This window comes from Vitis riparia, chromosome 14 (genome assembly GCF_004353265.1).
Source record: "Vitis riparia cultivar Riparia Gloire de Montpellier isolate 1030 chromosome 14, EGFV_Vit.rip_1.0, whole genome shotgun sequence".
NCBI lineage: Eukaryota > Viridiplantae > Streptophyta > Magnoliopsida > Vitales > Vitaceae > Vitis > Vitis riparia.
Genome location: NC_048444.1, coordinates 8786659 through 8812962, shown reverse-complemented (window position 1 = coordinate 8812962; position 26304 = coordinate 8786659). Strand labels below are relative to the sequence as shown.

The following is a 26304-nucleotide window of genomic DNA, read 5'->3' as shown; positions in this document are numbered from 1 at the left end:
CTGGAAAAACGAGTGGAAGAGGAAGAGGGGTCCTCACATTATGGAAGTGGGGTAGGTCCCACTGCAGCAGATGGGGCCTGATAATAGCCGTCTGTTTTTTGTCTGATGTACATGCAAAGTAGGTTTCATTGAAAGTGATTGCTTCTCTTCCCACACTTTCAATTGTCACCTCCCTCACTGTTCATTCCATTCATATCATATGTTTCATTTAATTTCTAAAGCTTCTCTCATCTTTTTCATTCATGTGCTGGGGATAACTTTTTTATTTCAGCCTTTTAAGTGACTTGTCTTATTTTCATTTCCACTGCTCCACCAGTCTCCACAAATATTAAATGCGAGGGAGAAAAACAGAAAATATCTATCCTGTATTCCTGTTGACAGTACAAGTAACAATGTCAATGAAGCAGTGGACGACTGAATCAGTATGAGTTGAGTCATACACAGGAAGTCTGGGCCCATGGGAACCCCTTTCCGTATTCCCCATCTCTATGCTTGTTCTTGACCCTTCTAACCTCCAACCGACCATGCCCACTTTGGTTTTGTTACTTTTTAAGTAATATTTCCTCTTTCAAATGATTTGACATCAGACCATCTCTAGAGTTCAGAAGGCTTAAAGATCTCCTTTCCGTCGATTAACATCATGGTTTGATTTAATTATTTCAAAAAATTCACTTAGAACCACATTTTAAGACCAACTTTAGTACAAATTTAAGAACCGATACTGTTTTTACAAACCATGTTTTGAACCCATGATGACTCATTCACATAGAAACCGTATTTTGAAATGGGTCGTATGACTAGAAGGATCATTTGGAGCCAAGCTCAGTTTGAACAATAATTTCAAGACATATAGGTTATTCGCTTAAGGGGTCCCCCTACGTGACCCAAAATTCCAATACTTCATAATTATAGAGACACGTTTTGCTTCTGCTAGGATTGATGATCCAAAGAGAAAAAACGAAAAAACTTATATAACAAACAGGGGAAAAGATGATTGGAGGACATGGTGCATGTATGCACAAATCAAATCAATCAAATTCATAATAAATCACAAACAGAGTGAGTTAAAGGCTAAAACCCCTGGGCCACTGCAACGCGTACAAAATAAGGAGAGCGACGGACAGTGGGGCAATCAAACCAAAACCCACCCCCACTGGACTCAGGTCGACAAGGAAGGCGACAGGTGTAAGTTTATCACCACCACCATGGCTCTTCTCACGCTGCTAGCGAAAGGGGGACCTTTTCTTTTTCTCTGGTTGTAGTAAACAAAGAAAAAAAAAAACAAGAAAGAAATCTCCCAGAATCTTCCTTTCCCCCTACCCAGCAACAAAGCCCATCATCCTACTAGTGCAGTTTTTGCATGCTAGGGATCTAAAATTTTTAATATTAAATACAAAGGTAATTGAATATTGTCTTTTAACATTTCCCTTCCCTAGCCAGTCCTACCAGGATACTAGATGAAACAGCAAGTTTGGTAAAAGTAGTGGCTGCAGATGAGGCTTTTACATGACTAGAAAGCAGAGATGGACCAGGTGTAGATGCTTAGTTGATGCACATGGACTGGACCCCCAGTTGGATGTCGCCTTTCGGTTGGATGCACAATTTCAGAGGAACACAACCGCGTCAAGGGGAAAGACAAAGTCCTTTTTACCACTGCCCATGTTTGGCCAACCTTTTACTTCTCTAGATAGAGACCCAGAGAGAGGTACCCCCACACACAACCACAGAGACACGCCATTCTCTGATCTTTCCGTTCCCTTGCAATAAAGAAGAGGGCGCATTTCTTTAAGGATACCTAAAAACTAATCTCAGCATTTCATTGCATCATTCTGTAAAGTCCTGCCACAAATCTAATAATTGCATGGAGTACTATTTTAACAAAGGGAATGTCTGTACCTTTAGCTTTGGTATTCTATAATCGATGAACCACTAAATCAGTTTCATTTTTCTCAACCAATTGATTGCTCTCTCTAAAATAAAGGGGGTCAGAAACCACTTTGGGGATTAAGTACATGCTAATCTCATCCTGGAGGGACAGCAGAGAGGTTCCAATGGTAGATGATAACATTATCATATGATTCAAACCACTAGAGACAATTCAGTTTCATGAGTGGAACAGCTTGAGCTACATGTTTCTATTGGAGTCTGGTGATGAACCCCAGGTAAATGTATTAGCCAGATTTAGTAAAATCATATATAGATTTAACATGGACAGCAAGGAATTAGATGGAGTTTCATCTCAACCAAACACTACTAGTCAACACATGCAGCTAAAGCTACACCATACCTTTGTGAACTTTGGTTGAATGCTGGGCCAGCCCTTAGGTTGAAAACCTGAGATTTAATGCAAGCTCTGCAAAGGACAAGCCAGATAAAAACTGACAACCAACCAATTCACATGTCTGCAGCTAGTCTGTCTTGCAGCATGTGGAAGCAGGTTGTGCAGAAGGGGTGGCTTTAAGTTGTTGACAGACTTGATCTTCTCTCTCCAGTATTAAGAACTCCATGACAGGCATTCTACTGATCCAGTGTTTCTGTGAGATTGAATTCAACCATGAGATTCAAACCAACCAAAATAACAGTAACATAAATCATTTGAAGGAGCCATTTTCAAGTCCCATGGACCTGAAACCATTCAACTTTATTTTTCAGTATAGAGTCCATTCTGTGTTTTCTCATGGGAATTAGATCTGAAGCTCCAAGACATGATATCATTTTAATAAGTTTTTATGATTCACTTGAATTTCTTTTCTCTCACTCCATTATAAGGTGTGGATCAGTCCACGCAAATGCCATGGAGGATTTAAAACAAAAATAAGAAAAAATAATGATGCCATTTTCATGGGATGTCTAAAGCTCTATGCGTGCACATGCACACACAAAAAAAGAAGGTAGAAGGTAAAACTTGTAACATAAAATATAACCATACTTGCAATAACAGTTCAAAACACATACTCAAGAATTTGAATCGGCTTTTTTCCCCATCTTGCCCACAAATATTGATGCAAAGGAACATTACAAAATGCAAACATGAACTTACAATGAGATTATTTAACACACACACACACACAAAGAAGAAAGACAGTAGAAAGTAAAACTTGTAACATCAAATACAACCATACTTGCAATAACAGTTCAAAACACATCCTCAAGAATTTGAATCAGCTTTTTTTCCCCATCTTGCCCATAAATATTGATGCAAAGGAACATTACACAATGCAAACATGACTTACAATAAGATAATTGAAAGATCAGAAGAAAGAGAAAGGAACATTCAATTCTATTCATGCTAGTTACCCTAATAAGATATTGTTGTCCAATATATATTTGTAAATTAGACCATGTTCACTCTTAACGTGATAAACTTGTGTGTGGGAAATTAGAAGGTGAGTTGAAGCAAAAATTCTTTCCATGTATGACTCCCTGTTTCCATCATAAAGCCAGACAATGTCTTCCTGACCATGTTTGTCAAAAGCATATAATGCCAAGGATACTAATGTTTGTCAAAAGCAGCAATTAGCACTAGTGGGCAAAACACAAGAATATGAGAACAAAGCCTAGCCTAAGAAATTAATTCCCAACAACCATCTGCTTATCCAGAATGTAGATGCTAGAACAAACCTTGATGTTAAGGATGGTGGTTTGAAGCAACCAAAAATGTGTTACATGCAAAATGGACTACAATTGATGTTGATCATTTTTGAAAACTTAGTGACACTGTTCTGTCCAATGCCTCTAAAAAAATTTAAACAGATGCTCCATTTTATGATTACTCGGCAGCTTCAGCAACATTCTGGATCATATAACTGGTCTACATCTCTGAATGCCTTGGCCATCTCCACATTTGACATAGGTATAATTAGTCCTAATTGATCCATATTTCTTCCTAATCTTGGTTTCCTGAGTTGAGAAAGTATCCCAACATATGATATTAGATTGACTCCCAATTTTGTTTAATTTAGCTGACAACAAAGATGATTGCTTGGCAAATTTGCTAAGATAGGGGGATGGTCTGTGAGTGTTCTCACAATCCTAAATTCTGTGGTTCCCGGATTGGCACTTAGGGTAGGAAGGTTCTTTAAAGGATCGATTCCAGGTTTAGGGTTTAACTTACCTACTATCCAGAAAGGTTTCAGATGTTGCTTGGCTAGGATGGGGGCATGGGCCAATGTGATTATAGGAACCCTATATCCAACAAGAGAAGCCTTGATTTGGAGTTGGCATTTATGGAGTCCTTTGTGCAGCTTTGAAACCAATATGTTAAATAGTGACTTCCTAGATAAATTGGTTTGGATGGTTTCTTAAAAGGGGCCTTTCTCACTTAGATCCTAATGCAAGTTTTTGACTTTGGGTTTGGCTTCAACCTTCCTTGGAAAAAAGAATCAGGGCTCCAGGAGGCATTCTAATGTGGGTTTTTTTGTGTGGGAGGTGGCATGGGAGCGATAATGATTGATCAACCTCAGGAAAAATCGTGCATGGTTAACTGGTCTTGTCACTGAAAACAAAATGAAGATTCAGCAGAGGAAAATATCATCCATTGCAAATGGGTATCCTGTTCATGGTATTTGGTATTCTCCTTATTTGGGCATCTAGGATTCTCCCTGAATTGATTAAAAAGAGTTGCTTAATTGGAATAGTTGCTTCACGGGTAATAATAACAAGGTTGCTTTTGTAATTAGTTTGTGTTGTGTAATCTAGGAGTGTGCTAGCTCTTGTTTTTGTTCTTTGTTTGGTCTTAAAATTTCTAGTATACTTCATGAGAACTCAGATTGCACCCTTCTATGTTATACATTGTGGAAAAATTTGACATATATATATATATATATCTGTCTTTGGAAAGAACCTATCCAAAAAAAGAAAAAAATCCGTCTTTGGAAAGAAACACAAATCAAACCAAATGGTACAAAGCCTGTACTTCTACAGTTTTTTATATATCAAAAAGGCACACCAAAAGAAGAGGTTTTCTTTGAGCAACCCAAAAACATGTACACCTACTGCCAAAAGGCTAAAACAAGAGAAGGATCCACAAAAAAGGAAGGGCTACAACAACACCACCCCCAATAAGCCTAAACAATCAATGAAAACTAATTAGAGTCGAATGACCATCATTTATAAACATCTTAATCTTCGACCAAAGAAAGCAAACAAAAAAGTTTTAGCCCTTGGAGCAAAAGCACGTCACCATCAAAAACAATTCTATTCCTTGCCTTCTAAACCGTCCAAAAGATGCATAAGGGCTCTACCCTCCAAGTCTTCTTATGCTTTTTGCTTACAACAAACCATGCCAACCAAGTAGAGTCTCTCTAACCAAGGAAGCACCCAAGACACCCCAAAAAAGAGCAAAGAGCAACTCCCGTAAAACCCTTGCCTTTACATAGTGAATTAGGATCTGGTCTATGGATTCTTCATCCATTTGGCAAAGATAACATCTATTCACTAAAGATCACCCTCTTTTCTAAACTTGATCCAAGGTTAAAGCTTTAACTCACGTCACCTCCCAAGCAAAGAAGCTCACTTTAGGTTGTACCCACAAGTTCCAAATGATTCTCATTGGAAAAGAAATTGAACTACCCAACTCCAAGGCGGTGTAGATAGATTTAATTGTAAACTTGCCACTCTTAGTCTCCGTCTAATGCACCCTATCCTCCTCATCCCTAGACACTCTCACCCTATGTGAAGACAACAGAAATCTCTCTATGAAATCCACCTCCCAATCATTAAAGGGTCTAAAGAAGCAAGGGCTCCACCACCCCCACCACCCCTCCTTAACTAAAGAATTCCAAACATCCTTCACCTCACAAATTTGCATTTTTGTATAAACATCGAGATTACAACAGGGATATGTATACATACAGCTCTATTGAATTATTCTAGGAAACTATCAAATCAGTCTAATTATAGGAGAATTTAAAGCCTATATATTAGCCTACATGTTTACAATAATAATACAATTAGCAAAAAGCTATTAGAATGCATATTTTAAATACTCCCCCTCAAGCTGCTCAAAAATATTTTCCATTACTAGCTTGCCTAGAACAGACTGCAATGTAGAACTTGACAATCCTTTTGTGAGAAATTTGCAAGCTGAACCTTTGAAGCAACAAAGGGAATACAAATCTCTCCACTCTCCAAATTTTTCTTGAAGAAATGACAATCTATTTTCATGTGTTTAGTTTCATCATGATGGGCAGGATTATGAACAATGCTTACGACTAACTTCTAGTCACAATATAACATCATAGGACCTTCCAATTTCATTTCTAAGTAAGAGAGCATCATCCTTATCCAAAGTCACTCACCGATACCTTGAGTAATTGATCTGAATTTGGCTACTGAACTTGACTCTGCCACCATTGATTGTTTCTTATTTCTCTGTGACAAGATAGCCTCCAATAAAATGTGCAGTACCCTCTAGTGGATCTCTAATTAGTGACAGAATTGACCCAATCTGCATTAATATAGGCTTCTACATCCATCTTCTCATTTTTTTTTTAATAAAATTCCTTTCCAAGATGCTGACTTTAAGTACCTAAGAATTTAGTAGGTAGCTTCTATATGTCTATCACGTGTTGCATGAGTAAAGTGACTGATCACACTAACTGCATCAGCTATATCAGGACAAGTATGAGAAGGATAAATTAGTCTCCCAACAAGTCTCTGGCATCTTTCTCAATCAGCTTCAGGTTCTTCATATCAGTCTTTAAATTTGTGATTTGGCTCAATGGGGTTGTCCATTGGTTTACACCCTAGCATCCCCATTTCCTTGAATAGATTGAGAGTATATTTGCATTAGAACAAAAATTACCCATTCTTGGATATGCCACCTCTATTAAGGAAATATTTAAGCCTTCCCAAATCCTAAATCTCAAATTCAAGCCAAATTTCTTCTTGGTTATTTCCTCTCACAATTATATTGTATACATAGACAATTACAACTACTACTTTATTTAGAGACCTCCTTTTAGTAAAAAATGGTCAACTTGACTATGTTTGTATTTGAACCTCTCCATGGCCTTTGTAAATATGTTGAACCAAAACTCTAAGTGATTATTTTTTTTTTTTGATAAGTAAGCGCAGAATATATTATCAGGAGGCAAAATAGCCGCAAAGCATACAATGAGTATACGAGGCGACTAAGGCCTTCCAACCAAAAAAGAACAAAACACCCCAACCCCTAAGTGGAGGCTAACCACTCCAAGAAGCCTATAAGGGAGATCGACTCCACACCAATGTACAATTCAGCCCAACCCCAAATTACACACAAACGAAGTTTTTAACTTCTGAACTACTAACCCCTCCCTAAAAGATAGTCTATTCCTCTCCTTCCAAATTGTCCAAAAAATGTACAGCGGGATGGACTTTCACAGTTTTTTCTTTTTTTTTTTCTCACAAAAGAGCCATTCCAGCTAAATAAAACCGCCTTTACAGATTCTGGAAAGGCCCACTGAACACCAAACAACCCAAGAATGATATCCCACAAAACTCTGACAATTGTACAATGAATTAAAATATGATTTATCGTTTCCTCTTCACAACCACACAAGAAACAGCAGTTAGGGAACTGCCACCCTCTTCTCTAAAGCCTATCAAGAGTGAGAACTTTCCCCCAAGCGGCTTCCCATGCAAAAAATGCAATTTTGGTTGGAACTCTATCCACCCATATATTGCTATTTGGGAACTCGGCGACAATGGGGCTTGCCAACACACTGTACGCTCTCTTGACTCTAAACAGCCCGTCTCTTCCTTCCTTCCAAATCACTGAATCTTCCTCCAATGTAACTCTATGCTCCCTCAACACAACCAGCAAGTTGCCCACCGTATCCAACTCCCAAAAAATCTTAAGTGATTATTGAAGGTCATATAATGACTTTTTCAGTTTGCACACTTTCCCTTTGAACCTATTTGTTAAACCAGATAGAATTTCTATGTAAACCTCATCATCTAGATCTTTGTGCAAAAAAAAAAAAAAAACACTTTTTACATCAAATTGCTACAAGGTCCAATTTAAATTAGTAGCAAGAGAAATTAAAATTCTAATGCTATTCATTTTAGAAATTAAAATTCTAATCCCATGCCTTTTCAATTCAGATTACAAAGAGCTTCTTTGATGCTTTTAAGAGCTTCTATGGTGAACAATTGATGGACAACAGAATTAAAACTAGGAGAGAATTTATAATTTCATGCAAAATTGGATATGGGGTATTGAGTACATGTTCTTTTACAAGTCATCATTGGAAGCATCTGAGTAAACTGAAGTAGAATTCACATGACCTAGTTTCTGCTCCAATGGTCGAGCACTCATCAGGTCCATGATAGGCTTTTTTCCCTTTGAGTGGACCTTGATTAGAGATGGCCTATCTTGGTCTTTAGATGGAAAGTCCACCTTTGGAACAATAAACTCAAGTTCAATTTCTAAAATGGAAGATGAAACGAGAGATTCTTACATGGGTGATGACTTAGATGCAATGAGAGACTAGGAAGAAAAATCAAAATCTGGATATGGTAGAGACTTTATTAATAAAGGCAAAGCATATCTCTCCACTGAAGATGAGTGTGAGAAATGTGACTGATTTTCAATGAAATTGATCTCTATGGTGAAATAAACGTTTTTATAGGAGGATGATAGCATTTGTACCCTTTTTGTGTAGGTGAGTAACAAAGGAAGACACACTTAAGAGCTCAAGGATTGAGTTTTGTTTGGTGTTGGCCATGAATATGAATAAAAAAGACAAACCCGAACACTTTAGGAGGAAGATTCTCAAAGTTTTTAAATAAAGGGAAAAAGTGACTCAAACCTATCGGGGTAGTCTGGTTGGTCAAGACGAACGCTGGGAAGTGTGGTCCCAGTAAGTGGCACATGGTCTTGGGTTCGAATCCTGCCACTGATGATACCTTTAATTTACCTGGTGCTAGTTGTTGCAAGGCAGTCAACACCCTAAAGTTTGGGTCCCCATGGAGAGTCCTAAGAGCTTGGCCATGGAAGGTTCCTTGGTTATAAAATAAAAAATAAAAAATAAAAAAGAAAACGAAAAAAGTGACTCAAAAATCTCAAGGGAGTTTGAAAACCAAGAACTCTTGAGGGCAACCTATTTATTAAATGAGCAGCTGTCAAATAACTTCCTCCCAATATGTTTTTGACACTCTCATTTGGAAAAGTAGAGCTCTAGTAATCTCAAGTAAATGTCTATTTTTCCTTTTAACAATCCCATTTTGTTGGAGAGTATCAGCACATGAATACTATTGAATGATCTCTTTTTGACAATAAGAAATCAACTCATTATTCAAATATACTGTTCCATTATCTGAGCAAAGAATGTGGACTTTTATCCCAAACTGATTGCAAATCATCTTATGTAAAATGGAGAAAATTTGATTAACCTTAGATTTGAGTTTGAGAAACTAAACCCATGTCAGCCTAGTAAAATCAATCAATGACAAAAACCATCTTGCACCAGAAAAGTTAGGAATTCTAGATTTTCCCCACACATCAGTATGAATGAGAATAAAAGGCACCAAAGATCTTACATTTATTGATTAGACTATTTCACAAACTTTACAATGAAAGGAATATTTATTAAAATCAGAAGAGGGAAACATTTTTTGCATGGTAAAGAGTGACGGATGACCTAGTCTTTTGTGCCAAAGCAAGATATTTGAGTCTTTCAACAAACAAGGCATTCTTGAGATATTGCCATTTCCACCACTAGCCAACCACTTTCCTTAGCATGCCTAATCATCTTCCCCATTGCTTGGTCTTGTATGACACAATGAGGGAAAGAAAATGGGCAATTTAGGTCTTTTGTAAGCTTCGAAACCAGATTACATGTCAATTTAGGAACACATAAGGCAGGTCTTAAGGATATGGTTTTGGTCAAGGGAATCAATCCTTGACCAGTGACAAAACACTCTTCTTCAACCATCTTCTGCAATTGAACAACATCTTTCAATGAGGGGAAAGGTTCTTTTCATTGAACTTAAACACATGCAAATACCTCTTTCAATGAGAGGAAAAAGAAAGTTCTTTTCATAGAATCTAAACCCTTAATCTAGTTCAGGATTTAAACGAGCCAGGAAGGCAAAAATCCTGTCTTCTTCAACCATCTTCTGCAATTGAACAACATCAACAGCGGATTCCGTTATGAATTGTTGAGAGTAGTAGTCCAATTCTAGCCATAGAAAATGTATCCTACAGAAGATTCAATGGATTGGGTTCCAAAATGAGAGGCCTAGAATCATCTCCCAAGAAAATCAAGGTACTTAAAAAGCCCATTCACTAGTGTTGCCTTATAAATAAGGATTCAAGCCTTCATCTATCAAGAACATTCGAAAATATGCTTTTGTTCAACTTAATTTTCAGACCAAAGATAAGCCATGGCCATGGACGAAAATTTCGGTAAATATCAGCAATATATCTTTGATATATATATCATGTATTGGGAGGCATAGAAATGATATCGGGTGGTGATGTATCGAGGAGGTGATATTTCGGAAAAAAAATCACCAAAAATCACCGATACATTGATATATGGCGATAAATCGCCGATTTTTCCCTTTAATCGGTGTTGGCTGCATTTTTTTCTCTGATAAATTGCCAATTTTTTCAGAAAAATCACCCAAAATTCCTCACCGCCAGCCTGCACGCTTCATGCTATTATGGGCCCCAGGTCACGTCATCTAGCCCAGCTGCATCAGTCTCGTAATCTAGCCTAGCTGCCCAACACGTGTGCATCACACAATGCACTGCTATTGGAAAAATTAAATTTTAAAAAGTTCTGGTTGAAAGGATTTGAACCCAAGACTTCACGTTTGAGGGAGGGAAGGCCGTGCCACCCAATCAACTTATATTTTAGTTATTTTATTGTCATATCCTTATATAAGAATAAATTTCTTAATACTTATACACACACACACATATATATACATATTATATATTTTAGGTTTATAAATTAATACATTTTTTTTTTGTGTATATAGATATCATAGAATCAAATTATTATAAATAAATTAATTTTAATTATCATGTCTTTTTTATAATAACTAAATGCAAAATAAATATCAATTAATAAATAAAATTATCAACATTTTAATAAAAAAAATACTTATACATGTATTATCATTTCTTTTATGTCATTGAATATATCCAAATTATATATATATATATATATATATAATATGTTTTTAAGTTATAAACATTATTATTGAATATTATAAATTATATTATATTATAAACAAAACAACTTTAAATGTTTATTATATTTCTAATTTCACTTCTAAGAGCTTTTTTTTTTTTTTATATTTTCATGAATTTTGGCTCATCGATATTTTGTGTCAAAATATTCGTCGATATTTCTCCGATATATCGAATATATCCATAAAATCGAAGTACCGATATATCAGTGATTATTGACATTTTCATCCTTGGCCATGGTAATGAAGCTCCATCTTGAGGTTTCTAAGAGTGCAGCTTCACCAATATCCAAACTTCTAGTTGTGATGTTAAATCTGCTGAAACTGTTCACAACCAAGTCAAAAATGCATGGCAAAAGGAAATTCGTTGTGAAATATTGTATGCAGCATGGACACTATTAAAGAGAAGCCACATGATACTCCTCCAGGCACTGCTGACATTTTGCATACTTCCTAGATAGTAGAATTATATGATAAATTTTCCTACTTTATACAACTTAACATCATGACAACTACATTGCTTTAACGCATAAAAAGAAATGCCAATTTTTCTTTAAAACCAATATGTGTAGTAGTGCTGATAATATACATGATACAAATGCACTAATTTTTATATTTGTCCTCGTTCATCTTCCAAGTTATACAGTTGTTAGTAGACATGTTCAGATAAATTACCAAACTAACATGAATTTTTATTTATTTATTTTTTACATTTTAACAATACAATTACATTAAAAGGTACATATTTAGACATTGTCTAAAATTTCCCTTTCCCGCTTTTCCAAGATCTGCTCCGTAGGCATATCAATGTCTTCTTATGTCCATGTCTTGTGTCCACTTAACATAGCTAAGCCTCTAAAGACATTAATCCAACAATCTGGAGAACCATTGATTAGACTGGTGTATAACTAATGATCCAATACCTCACATTCCAATCCAGTAAATCATAAGTCTTTCCCCCTCAAACTTTAACTTAATAACTGCACCTAGTTGATTAAATCTCAACCTATTCTCAACAGGTTCACTGGTTATCAAAACTCCATGCAAAGTCAGTCTCTTTAACTTGCACAGAGGTCAACAAGGAAATAATTGCTGGAAGAAAATCCTATAGATGAAATTTGGCTACAACCTTATAGAAGCTTACATGCCTAGAACTCTAGGACCTAAAGCTCCTTTCTTGAGAACAAAGGTAATGTTAATATATTAGTTGATCATCCGTTGGAACTAAACTCTTTAGAGACCTTCAGGAGGCCCCCTTATCAATGTCTCCATAATCCTCATAGACCCAAAGTAAGAGTATCTGGCACTGAATCCAACCCCCATTGAAACCCAAAACTGTTACTTCTTCAAGATGAAAAGCCCTCTCCAACCAATCAGCCTTTTGCCTAGAAATAAGACATTAACCCAGCTCTTCCAGATAGAGTCTATCTCCAGCATTGGAAAAAAAGAGCCAAGCTCAAGCACCCAAACAAATCCGACCAGAAGGATTGAACATGTAATTTTCTTCACATCTTTTAGCTATATCTACATGTGTTATATATATATATATATATATATATATATATATATATGAATGCATGGTAACTGAAAACATGAAGTATACAAATTGAGTGTCTAGTACCATGGAATATTAATATCTCACTAGAGGTCCAAAATAATGCTTCTACACCTATATAAATGGAACAAAAAAGGTTCATAGTCATCATACCTTCAAGAGCTCAGCGTTTCCAGGTCATAAGCATAACTGCAACTCATGACTTAGTGACAGAATGACAAACAGAACCATAGCCATCAGAGAGAACACATGACAACCAACTGAAATTCAGAATAAAAGGAGTCAGATCCCACATAAATTCCAGATTTAGCCGTTGGATGCATAAAATGCGACAAATATGTAAAATGGTTAGAGGAGATTACTGATTAAACAGTACACTGATCCAGGAACTTGCTCAAGCTGTCATAAATCATCTAATCTGGCCTGGAACATAGATGACCGACAAAATAAACGAATTAGCTTAAAGATGAAGACGTGCAGACAGGACCGAAAAATATACAAGTGTTTTGAATGAAACCACATTACGACAACAGGGTTCTTTTGAGAGGGAAACCAATTCATAATTGCTTGTACAACTTTAAAATTCAAACACAACAAGAAGAGTAGGCATATGTTACAGCGCAAAAAATACAAGATAAATTCCTCACCGCTAAAAAAGAGTTACCATGCAAGCAACTTCAGGAAATTGCATATGCAAATAAACTTCCTGTAAAATGGGATAAACATTGAAAAATTTAGAATTTAAGAAGCAGATGTGACAGAGAAATAGCATATATATATATATATATGCAATGCGTAAATTAAAACAGGAAAACAAAAAGAAATAATACTATTTCTTAAATTGCACATTGAAATAACAGAAACATCAATCTTATTGATCTTATAAGTAAAATAAATGACAGTTTTTATTTATTTTCATTATACAAATTGCATGTCATGAGGGAAATCAAATTCCCTTTTTGTGTGTGATAGACAAGCCCATGATTAGACCCTGTTTATATGGACTTTCAGGAAACTAAAAGCTCTTTTCTAAGCCCAAAAAAAGCTTCTATTAGATGATATTAATAAAAGTGCTTTTGGATTTTAAAATAGTTGAAGACATAAGTCAGAATGATTTTGTTTCTGGTGAAAGCTTTAGGTTATGCTATAATTTATTTTATGTTTTAGGTTATACTAGAAGTTATACTATAAGCTTTAGGTTATACTATAAGTTATTTTATGTTTAATGAATCCCTTGTGATGGATGAAACTTTTACACTAAAAAGTTTGTCTTTTTGAAATCCCTGTCTTCAACTTCAACTTTAGCTTCTAGCTAAAGCCAAAAACAAAAACATTATCCCAAATGAGGTATTACATTCAGTGACAGATTAAATTGGACAATAATCAGCAGTTTTTATTAGCATCCCAAACAAAAAACTTCCACATTATGCCTTTGTTCCATAAAATAATTTTAGCTGGAGAAAACCACAATTTACCTTGCCCAAGAATCAAAAGAGCATTTGCTGCTAGAGGAATAATATCTTGAATCCTTTCACTAGCAAATATCGCTTGAGTAACTGCCGATGAAACAAATGCATTAGAATGACCTCAGCAAAAGGTAAGGGGTGGAAGAAGAAATAAATTGGGATCCCAACTAGAAGCTAAAAGAAAGAATTTTATATAGCAGGAATTACTGTATTAAACTGAATCTTTGTAGTTGAAACAAGTTTTCCAGATGATAAAATTTCTTTCTTGAATGTATAATTGATGCACAAATAATTTGACACAAAGCCATCACATGAAGTTTAAAATTTGAGTTTAATGTGCTGGTTAGCCAAATGTCCATAAGACAGGTGCAGCATATTTGGGTGACATATTCAAAGAATGCAGTCACATTTGACACAAAGCCATCATATGAAGCTAAAAATTTGAGTTTAATAAAAGAATGCTGGTTAGCCAAATGTCCATTAAACAGGTGCAGCATATTTTGGTGATATATTCAAAGGATGTAATCAGTTAACTAAGGGATTGTGAGAACCTGAGATCTGTTTAAGCTTTTCCTCACTGTCATTTTCATCATCTTCATTAGCAGAAGTGTCTGTGTCGGATACTGTCATCATGTGCACAGAGTAGAATCCATCTGATATCCAAACAGTTCGCCCTCCTGAAAAGATAGGGCCAAAGTATCCTTCAGTTGCAAAAGCCAGTGACATGATGAGTGATGAACTTTTAGTTTTTACATGAAGCTGAAGACGAGAGGCAAAACAACATAATAAAATAAATGAGAAATAATAGTAAGGACATCCGTTTAATTCAATTTATCTGATAATTTGATATTTCAAACACAAAATGCAGGTTGTCCAGTTCCATAAATTCCTTCTTACACCTCACTATTTTGGCCACAGTTTCAAGCTAAACCACCATACTGTTGGTCATGAAAGCATTCTCACTTGAGAAGTATTGGGTCAAACAAAGAACAAAAAACTAAGAAGAGCATACTTGTGGAAGTATCAGGAAGAACAGCCAGCTTTTGTACTTTCATGGTGTTAGTGAACTGCCTCATGTGACAGGTAATTTCTGGTCCAAGGTGATGGATGGAAAGGCATAAGAGGTGTACATCTCCATCTGAGTCCAAGATCAGAAACTTTTTTGCAGACAAAGCCTGGATGGAAACTGCCTTTACTGGAATCAATGGTGGCATCATAGATTTCAAGTGTTCAACCTCTTTCCCCTTAAATGCTACAAAGCATGCACTCCCTTCACTAGAATCCTGTCTGAATCTCACAGACCTCCGCTTTACTGCAAGTGACAATGCACAATTAAGTATAACTTATACTATAAGCAAATTCTAGAGGTATAGGCAATTAGATTACAAGAATAGGACAGAATTTTAATTTCCACCAAAAATGAGGAGTGGAAAAAAAAATTGCTTCAGCCACCAGTCAATCAGCTAGAGTTTTACCTGGATAAGAACATACAATAGAAAGCCCCCAATCAGAGGCTTATTTCTACTAACTAGTAGTTTACCATCTAGAGGCATCCATATGATTTTAACCATAGGACAGCACCCTGCTTAATATGAGTAGCACCTCTTTCCTGGTAAAGCAGACATCCTTAAGAAGAATTAATCAGCACCGGTGGTAAATAAACTATAATTTGCTAGTGTAGGAGTATACAAAAGGGAAAGTAATGTTGAGGATCATTAGATAACTCTAAGTTGGAGGAAATCATAAGCTGGGGCAGATAAGCTATAAGATATGGAAATACTAATCCATAAACATATTGCATATGCAGAAATCAGTGACTATGTCAAGCTAAGTTAAAGAAATAAACTGACACGGACAAACTATAGGATATGGAAATCCTAATCCATAAACATATTACATATGCTGAACCAGTGACCAGAGCAACATGCGTTAACAGCAAGAAGGCAACAAGTTCAGTCAATTTATATTCAAGGTCTCGGCAATAGTGCATGTGCTGGTAAATTAGGCATAGGTTCTTAGTCAATGGATTGGTAGGAACCCTCCCTCCAAACTTGAATGGAAACACAACTTTAGTGGCTCTTATCTTAAGTGGGTTCATCCCACTCCTGCTTCTATTATGACACAGATTAAGGACAACCATGTTGTGGTTTCTTCTGATCGCTTGTGATTGAGACAAGTGGCAGCCACCTTTAAAAGTTTATCAGAGGCGTAAAGGAGTGGGCTCCAAGGCCCAAGCTTTAATTTGGCACTGGATGATAATGGGCTTAGTTGAGATCTTATATAAGTCAATATGGGTTCAGCCTAGAAGGTACTTTCAGAAATTAAGTTATGGGATTAATCAATGGTTATAAGTTACCATTTTCAGTCATTATTGTTGTCATTTTCCAACAGTCTTTAATGTGGTCAGTAATCAGTCCAAGTTTGTCATTTTCAAGTTGCATTTACTGTGTCTAGTTCCAAGGAGTTATGAGTCCCTAGAAAAGTCTTACATAGTAGTTAATTAGTCTTTTGGAAGGAATCAATGAATGAATGAATTTTCAGCAGCCAGTTTTTCCTTTGTGAGATGCAAAGAGTACTTGGGTCTGAAGCCTAAGGTGTCTAGGAGTGATTCCTAAGGTCCTTTCAATTATACTCTCCTTGCATTTTATTTTCTGTACTGCATCAGCTTGACACAGCTTCCATTCTGATAGTTGAGTGCATAGCTCTTAGGGATCACATTCTTCTGGGCTATTCAGCAATGCCTTAAGCATCCAAAATTTGTAGGTGACTACAAAGTCATTGATGCTTTTAATAATTAGTCTAAAATCCTAGGGAGCATTTTCACCATCAGTCTGGGTGTTATATTGGCATCAGGCTAGAAGTATATCTTTGGCTCTATATAATTATAGTCATATAATAAATAAACCGATATAATGACCAATATATTGATGCGACCAAAAATATAATTTCTAAAGACTTGTAACTAATTTTTATATCTGCATGAAGATTTATGCCAAGAAGAAGGTGCTCCTATCCCTTTTAGTAGAAAGTAGGTCCGATCTTTTTGGACAAGTTTTTTACATGCTCACAAGTTCAAGACAGGAAGAAGGTGTTGCTATCTTTTAGTCAACTATCAATGTTAATTCCCTGAATTAATATTGATGGGAATCAATCTCCAAGATCTCCTCAATAAATGAATGAAAAGAAAGAAAGAAAAAATCCTAAATCACTCTATCAAGGGTATTTGGCTAATTCTGCAGTTTTTTAGGCTCTCTAAAATCATAATTAGTTATTAGTTTGTATTTGAGTTTTATTTAGAATTTGGTAAGTTTTTTTTTATTGAGAATTTCCCCTTAAAAGAAGTTTCTATATTTTTAAACTTTCTATTTTCTTAAGAAATTTCTTTTTCTGAAGTTTCTATTTGAATCCATTTTAAAATCTAGACATCTTCTTTATTATAAACTTTTATTATAAGAAGTTTCAATAAAATTAAATTTCTAATTCTAAAAAGAAAGTTTCTATTTTCTTTTAATTTCAGTATATGAGAAGATTTAGAAGTTTTAAGAAAGAAATAAGAGTCCTAATAAGTTATTATATGAGTTAGGTTTCTTTTTTCATGGCTTTATTTAGTTTTTAAGGTTTTATAAAAACTATAAAAAAGGCTAATTGATCTAAAATGAGATTAATGATTAATATTGAATAAGATCATGTTTTGGCATGTCTTGCAATTTTTGGTGCACCAAATTCTGTTTAGGTGCTGTTATTAGGTTTTTTCCTTTTTTGCCTATCAAAAATAAATAAATAAATAAATAAATAGTGAGACTCCAATGCTTTTCTTTTAGGTGAAACGCCTAGAAGATGTTACTAAGGTTTCTTATCTTTCTTCATTTTTTTCCTCTTATCTTTTAATGTACCTTTTTCACACTACTATAATTTTTTTGATAGGAAACGACAAAGGAATATATTAATAGAAAAAAGAAGTACAAGAGACAGATGAGGAATCCTCCCACCAAAGAAAACTAGTCTACAAGAAACCGAAAACAAGAAAATACATTGTAATAACGAACAACTTCTCTAGGCTAAACCAACCCATCGGAATTACACGCCGCTAACCAATCAAGTTGTAACACAATAAGGGGGGTTCCCTTAAAAACCTTGGAACAAAAAGCCCAAAGTTGTAACACACTACTATAATTTTATTCTCATTCTTCTCCTTAAAGCCTCACTAAGCCCTAACCTTAGCCCTTGGTGAGCTTTATATCTTTCTTTTTTGATCTTTTATTCTCATTCCTCTTACTTGAACTTTTCTCCACTACCAAGTACCATCATTTTTATTCTTCACTCTTCTTAAATTCTAAAAAATTGAAGCCCTAACCTACCTATTTGATTAAATAACTAGGGTTGTCCTACATCAAGTACCTCATTAGTTCAATATGATACATAAAAGAATCAATAGTGCCATAAATTTCAATTTGAAACAACCTCCAATTAAGGTTTGGCACATAGATATGTGACATAGCAAATCTTGAAAACGGAAATACTACAATTTTTTTTTATAGGTAAATAGGAGAATATATTATAGGGGCTTGCAAAAACGTGCAACAAAGTATACACAAAATATGCAGATAAGGCCAAAAGGCATGTAAGGGAAGGAAAAAGAAAACTAAACACCCACCACCCTAACAACAACCGACCCCCAAAAGTGTTGAAAGGACCCTAGCAGGAGAACCGAAAACTAGAGAGGACCCCCCAACACATAGAATACAATGAGCACATGACAATACATTTAACCATATATTAAGTCGATATCCAATTTTCTTTCTCCTTTTGCCCATCTTGACTCTCTTTTTCTTGGTGTCCACCCTCATCCTATTCTACCTTGGTGTCCCAAAATCTTTTCTCTAAACCACTCCATGTTGTCCTCAATATCTCCCAATAATTTGAACTCAATTGATTCATTGATCAATCTTCTAAGAGCAAGATACCAAAAAAATTAGATCCAAGTCTCACAAGCACTTTTCTAGCTTTTTGACACAGGAGATGGAGCAAAATGGATTAAGTGGAGAATCTATTGTCAAAAACTTCAACAATTATGTCAACAACATAATCAAAGTTCAACCAAATGTCAAAATTATTGGCAAAACCCAATGAAGTAAAGAATGTGAATTGTGTTGGCTGTACCTATCCATAAGATAGAGATGATGTCCATGTGGCAATAAAGGATGATGCCTAAATGGCGGTTAGTTGAACCAAATGGTCATTACAAGAATGATTATAATGATATAGGATTTTGAATGGTTGTGAAAAGGACATGGATGCTAAATGATGGAGGCATACCAATGATGGTAATTACCTATCAAATAAAAAATAAATAAATAAATAAATACCAATGATGGTAGTTAGTAAAGGTAGATGAGTTATTTAATTTGGACATGTTGATAATGGAAGTTTGTGAGTAATCCTGAGAATATTACAAGGACGAGATGGAGATAGAGAAGGAATATGCAAAAAAAGGAATGGCCAAGTACTCATTTGTCGCCTCATTCCTAACAAGTTGGAGAATAAGAAGCAAGTATCTTTTAATGGGTGAGCAATGATGGAACTGGAAGACTTTTGGGATTTTTTTTTATTTTTTATAGGCAATACAAAAAATATATTAAAAGGGCTTAAGGCTACAATACGATACGAAAAATACAAAAAATATATTTATCTTTTAATGGATGTATACAATACGAGCCTAAAAGGCTATCCAAGGAAAGAGAGAACAAAAAACAAGATCTCACTCCTTACTTAGAGCTCAACCAATCTAGTCGTTTATGTGCACTCTAACCAATTCTAAAAAATAGACATAAAATGATATTTGATTGCTTGGTCCTATTGCCTGATGTCATTAAATGACCTCTTATTTCTTGCCTTCTATAAGGGTCCAAAAAAAGCACAAGGAAACATCCTCTAAGCGTTCTTTCACTTCTTCCCCACAAATGAGTAATGCCAACCCAAGAAGATTCCTCTAGTTGTAAAGCATGTCACCAAGATCACACCAGATAGAGAATAGATTTGCTACCACAACTTTCTTGCCTTGGAACAATAAAGAAATAAATGACAAGTCAATTCTTCATCATCTTTGCACATGTAACATCAATTCGGAAAAATCCATCTTCTCCTTTTAAGTGGATCTAGCGTCAAGATCCTTCCTCATGCCACTTCCCATGCAAAGACGCCTACCTTCATTGGTATCCAAGGATTCCAAACTATGTTTGTTGAAAAAGGCTCTCTTTCTCTCTTGGCTAAGGAAGCATAGAGGGATCTTGCAAAGAACTTACCACACTTGGTTTTCTTCCAACTCAACATATCTTCCTCATTGCTTCAAATTGAAAACATATGCAATTTCCATAAAAGGGTCTCCACTTCCTCAAGTTCCCAATCATTGAACTATCTTGAGAAGCAAGGACTCCATCTCACCATTTCTATTTCCAAAATTTTACCCTTTTACCATTCCCAACTATGAAGCAAGCATTGCTTTTAATAGCCTCCCACTTGTTTCTAATTACCCTCCACACCCCCACCCCCCATAGCCATCCCACACACTCCTTGAACACCATGCCCTTACCTCTTCTCCAAACTTCCTTATTATGACCTTTTCCATAGGGACTGTCTCTTAGTTACAAATCTTTAACTCCATTTTCCAAGGAATGCCTTGTTTAAAGTGGATAGATTATGAATACCCAAGCCCCCATCCCTTTCACCCTAGCTAGCAAACCAATTAACCAAGTAAGGCCTTTTCTTAAGTGCTCAACCACTCCATGGGAAGTCTCTTTGGATTTGCTCTAACCTTAAGCATAACATGTTTTGATTAACAAACAAAGACATGAAATACATTGGAAGACTTGATAACATGCCTTTAATCAAAGCAAGTCTCCCTCCTTTACATAGATATTGCCTCTTCAACGCTACAAGTTTTCTTCAAAATCTCTCCTCCACCATATCCTACTCCCTTAATGATTTAAGAAAAGTTGTCAGAGGGAGGCCAAGCAAGTAGTGGTTAGCTTCCTAACCTTACAACTTGACATGAAAGTTAGTCCCTGCACACTAGTCACTCCCTTAATTGGTATTACCTCAGTTTTTTCAAAGCATTGAAACAAACCTAACAAGGTCCCATTAACTAGAACAAAGAAATCTGTCATGCATTTGGGGTCTAAGTGGCAACTCCAAGTTTTTTCAAAAATCAATTTTTTCACAACAAATAAAGGCGAGTCTCACCATTGAGTGGAAACACATGTGAAAATGTGGATCCACAATATGCATGATTTTAACCATCAAATCTAATTTTAACCAAAACTCATTTTACCAAAATTGCGATTAAAAAATCCTAACTGATGCGATTGTACGCCTTCTCGACATCTATTTTGCAAATAACCTTGAACCAATGACCTTAATAGCAATAAAACCATATCCAAAGTTTGGTTGCCCTCCACAAAAACATGCTGAAAAATTGAAACCACTTTTCCCACCACTTTTTTTTAGCCTATTTGCCAAAGTTATTGATAAAAGCATATAAAATGCCCCAATTAACTTGAAGGGCCTAAAATCATTTAATTCTTTTGCTTCGCCTTTTTTTAGGATCAAAACCAAGACAATAAAATTTAAACTTTTCTTAGAGGTGCCTTGATTAAAAAACCCCCTCAAAAACCCATCACCTTGATCTTTACAGAGTCCTAACATGACCACCAAAATGCAATAGTAAGGCCATCTGGCCTAGGCGCTTTATCCCCACACATATTGGAGAGGGCAGCAAAAATCTTCTCTTAAAAAGGCGCCTCCAAGCCCTAGAATCATCTATCCCCTAGGCTTCAAAGCTCGTTTTGCTCATATGATCTTTGATCTTCCTGATTCAAAGGAGGGTTTAAAAGGCCCTCCACACCTCTTTCTTTATCTTGGTCTCCTCGAACAACCATTCTCCATCTACTTTAACTTTGATCAAGGAGTTTCTTGTACCACATGCATTGGCCATCTTAGGTTGAGTAAATTTTCAATATTTTTTATCTTAATACGACATGAACCCGACATAACAATTGCCACCCCTTGTATCTAGGTGCCCAATTTTGCATATCTACAGATTTTAGGATATAGAAAGTAGGCTAAAAAGGATCTCAATAACAAGTATGAGCGCTCAAACAAGACATAATAAAAGGGAAAAAATAAAAATAAAAATTAAATTAAAAATCAATTAACAGTAAAGATATATTTGATAAGAAATCCTCAACTTTTTTCTTTTATCCCTATCTTTTCTTTCTTATCCCTAAGGCTATATTGGTTCTTGGAAATTTTGAGAGAAAATAGGAGCGAAAAAAATAAAAAGGAAAAGCAAAAGAAAGATGTGGAAAAAAAAAATTATAAGTCAATAAATTATTTTTATATGTTAAAACTCATGTCACTTATTTTAACTTTTCTATATAAATATTAAATAATTTGAAAATTGATAAGTTTCTACCAATTTTAATGCTATTTAATTTTCTTACATATTTTATATAATAAAGCAAAAGATGAGAAAAACATTTTCCTTAGTGTGTCTTTTCTTTCTTTAGCACTTTCCCCAAACTAAACAAACATAAATATTTGCTAAGGAATTTGAAAATAATAAAATAAATCAATCAAAATCAAAGAAATATATCACAAGAAAAGTAGAAATATCCAATAAGGATCACATACTCACACCTATGTTATGTCGTGTTGACAAGAGTACATTAGATGAAGTTGATAGGAACCTAATAGTGATCCAAAGAAGAAATTTTTAAATAGAAATCATTAGATTCTTTCTCATGACTCTTCCCATCATTCTTTCACAAATGGAGAATGGAATCCCTTTTGTAGGGATTTTAAAGGGCAACACTTGTCATTCATGAGACTATAAGTCCCTTGGCATTGACACATGTTCCATTAATACTAGTGAGCACCCCATTTCGGTTAAACCAACCAACATAGTTTTGACTCAAGTACAATTTATTCCTACGTTGAAGAATTTTCATTCCTAACCAACAAAACAAGACCCTCAAAACATTCTCAAGTACTTAGAAGGGGGAATGTCAAATCTACCACCAAGATTAACTAAGTATCGGAGTGCCTTGCTATCAACTTGGTATTGTACTTTACTTAGAAGGGGGAATGTCAAATCTACTATCAAGATGAACTAAGTTAATATCAAAGCGCCTTGCTATCAACTTGGTATTGTACTTTTAAGAGTAATTCATGGAAGTAAAGTTGATATTTGTGAATTTGGAGATTGACTGAGAAATACATCTCACTTTACTAGTTCAACAAAAGGAGGTGGTTGAGGCAAAGGGTTTCCCTTTCTTCAACCTCATAAGAGCTGCAACATAAAGTTAGCCTCTTAATATTAGTAAAATTATCAGATCTTTCTTCAAAAACAACATTATGTGGGATTATTATTGTATTGGCACTTAAAAAGTTGAAGCTTCTACTCAAGAGGTGGGCATATGGCTAGGGCATCACCCTCAGTTAGCAATTGGCCCATGTGTCATGCTAGCACATTACCATCCATTGGCCCATGCTAGCACACTCTTTTTCTCAATTATCTATGGGTTTGATCTAATTTGTTTATAGTTTTTGGTCGTCTCTGTAATAGATTTTGTCGACAGGTTGGGCCCTTATTGAGGGATTGGTGTTTTTTGTCGCCCCGCTTTTATTTTGAAGGTGTCCTCCTTGTATACTTCCTGACTACTTTTTGGCGCTTTGTTTGCATTTCCTTTTCATAATATTCTCTTGCTTTACCCATCAAAAATTAATTGGGTATAGATGAATTATAGAGCCATGCATATCGCAGGCTTCAATATTGAAACATATTCAATTCATCCAGCAGAAAACTACTGGTCTACCACAAATACACAAACAACATCTTGTATTACGATGGAGGAAACTAAGGTTAAAACTATTCAAAAATGGAAAATGGCGTACTCACCAGAAACACGATGCAAATCAATCCTTCCTTCCAGGTCCCCATTACAAGCTATCTCCATATTTGCTTCTACACCAGCACTTTTGCTGCCACATCCATTAGGGAAATTCAAATTCTTACTCTCTCGCTGCTCTTTCCTAATCCACCCTTTCACCAGTGGCCTGAGTTGAATAACCCTAACCCCATTTTCCTCCCCTAAAATCAAGAACTCACCCGAAACGCTAATCGAGAACACCGGCACACCACAATCTATCACAGCACACTTCATCAACTTTAAAACCACTCCATCATCTCTATCGTCCCCCGCCATTTTCACGGAGAATACCCAAATCTTAGAATTCGACACTGAGTACATTGCGAAAATGTTAATCGAACCACCAAGCTTGACCGAAACCCCATGATTAGCATTGAATAAAACGCCCAATTTGGGTTCAAACTGAAGATCCCTCTGAGTGCAAAGAACTTCAGCTTTGGTGAACAATTGGGTCTTCTGGAGGACGTAGAAGCGCAGGATAACTGCAGCGCCGGCGCGGTGAGGAGCAGCAACGACAAAGAGGACGCGAGGGTTGTGGGCACCGGAGTTAGGTCTAGGGTTTTGAAGGAGGAGGAAAGTGGCGAAGGAGGAGGGTGGAGGAACTAGGGTTAGGGTTGGGGCTTGGGATTGAGGAGAAGGGGGAGAGAACGGAGAAAGAGAAGGGTAGAGAGAAAAAGAGGAGTCAGAGTGCATGAGAGCCAGAGAATTGGAGTGTGGTTCAAAGAGGAGAGATGTAATGGGCGGTAAAGAAGAGAAGGAAGGGCGGGGGAGACTGAGCTTGCAAGCCTGAACCTCAATCATCAGAGCAGCTACCGCCGGCAGCACCGGCACCATCTATTGTGAGGGGTAGCATTGGGATATCGGTTGTTTTAAGTTGGTGTTTTGAAAGTCCACTGGGTTGGTGTTTGGGGTGGGCCACTGGTAGAATCGGTGAAACATGGTTGTTTAAGGCACCTGCAGATCACGTGACTGCCGGAGTCGCATAACTTTCCCCGGGGTGGGCCGAGACAATTGGGCTTAAGCGAACAGCAGTAGGAGATGGCCCAGCTAAACCATTCCAAACTTATTGAATCGGTTTGGTTAGGTTTTCACGGATTTTTTTATTAAAATATTATTTACCTTGGTTTATTCCCCTTCTCATTACATCCTCTTATTCTTCATTCTCCATAGAAAAAAAATAAAAAAAAAAAACAATTTACCTTGGTTTGTTGCAATTTGCCTCCATCATACTTACCTTTTTCACCGCTTAATTTATAGAAAAAATGTTTCTAATATTTTTCTCAATTTACTTTTATTTCTTTTAAGAAAAAGTACTTCAAATTCAAATTTTATATAAGTTTGTTCTAAACCAATTTACCTTTGTTTACTGTAATCTACCTTCATCATACTAAAATTTTTCACCTTTGTCGACTATTGACAAAATAAGTCTTCCTTAATTTATAGAAAATGTGTTTCTATTTTTTTTCTCAATTTACTTTTATTTCATTTAAGAAAAAGCACTTTAGATTCGAATCGCATCTGAGTTTGTTTTGAAATTTTTGTTTCTTTTAAGAATTTGTTAAAATATTATTTGGGTTTTCTCTCAAATATTTATTTTTCATCTAGGTTTTTCTAAATTTTGTGTCAATATAATTTTTCTTTTTTGTTTATATGGTGCTCTTTTTTCTTTTCTTCTTTTTAAGAATCTTTTCAAATCTCATGAGTTCTCTCATTTAGGTTTTTCTAAATTTTGTGCATATATATATATATATATATATATCAATTCTTCCTATTTTATTTTTTATTTTTTTGTTTTTTTTTTTTGTTTTCAAATCTCATCTTGGTTTCCTATGAAATATTCATTTTTCATATGGGTTTTTCTAAATTTTGTGTTGAACATTTTTAGATGTTATTGTTTTTATCTTTCTCTGTTGGTTTGTATGATTAAAAGTATACCCATGGGAGGCTAAAAAGGCTCTTTTGGGTGAAATATGAAAACTTAAGATTAGTTTTTCAAAAGAAATAATAAGTGAAACGAGACTTAATAATGGATTGAATGAAAAGGAAAGATGATAATATTAAGGACAAATTATCCTCTAAGGTTAGTTTCATTTATATCCAAGGATTTTTT

General features: G+C 35.6%; 1 protein-coding gene across 3 annotated transcripts; it reads right to left on the bottom strand.

The window, feature by feature from the left end:
- Positions 1-1013: 1013 nt before the first annotated feature.
- Positions 1014-25055, bottom strand: LOC117930849. 3 transcript variants are annotated; one of them, XM_034851602.1, is made up of 8 exons: positions 24164-25053; positions 15221-15520; positions 14760-14885; positions 14218-14298; positions 13390-13448; positions 13105-13165; positions 12896-13002; positions 1014-2534 (listed from the first exon to the last, which is right to left on the bottom strand). In XM_034851602.1, the coding sequence occupies exons 1-5, from the start codon at positions 25026-25028 to the stop codon at positions 13420-13422; spliced, it is 1401 nt and encodes a 466-aa protein (XP_034707493.1). In that variant the 5' UTR covers positions 25029-25053; the 3' UTR covers positions 1014-2534; positions 12896-13002; positions 13105-13165; positions 13390-13419. The 3 variants fall into 3 exon arrangements, with proteins under 3 accessions (XP_034707493.1, XP_034707495.1, XP_034707496.1); XM_034851604.1 differs by having other exon boundaries at positions 13105-13183; positions 13392-13448; XM_034851605.1 differs by lacking the exons at positions 1014-2534; positions 12896-13002; positions 13105-13165; positions 13390-13448; positions 14218-14298 and having other exon boundaries at positions 14879-14967; positions 24164-25055.
- Between the last annotated feature and the right edge of the window lie 1249 nt (positions 25056-26304).

Coding starts and splice junctions, on each gene's coding strand:
- LOC117930849 (XM_034851602.1), bottom strand. CDS start 25,028: ATGGTGCCGGTGCTGCCGGCGGTAGCTGCTCTGATGATTGAGGTTCAG. Junction 15,521..24,163: donor TGATTTGCATCGTGTTTCTG/GTGAGTACGCCA, acceptor TGTCACTTGCAG/TAAAGCGGAGGTCTGTGAGA. Junction 14,886..15,220: donor TCTTCCTGATACTTCCACAA/GTATGCTCTTCT, acceptor CTATCTTTTCAG/GAGGGCGAACTGTTTGGATA.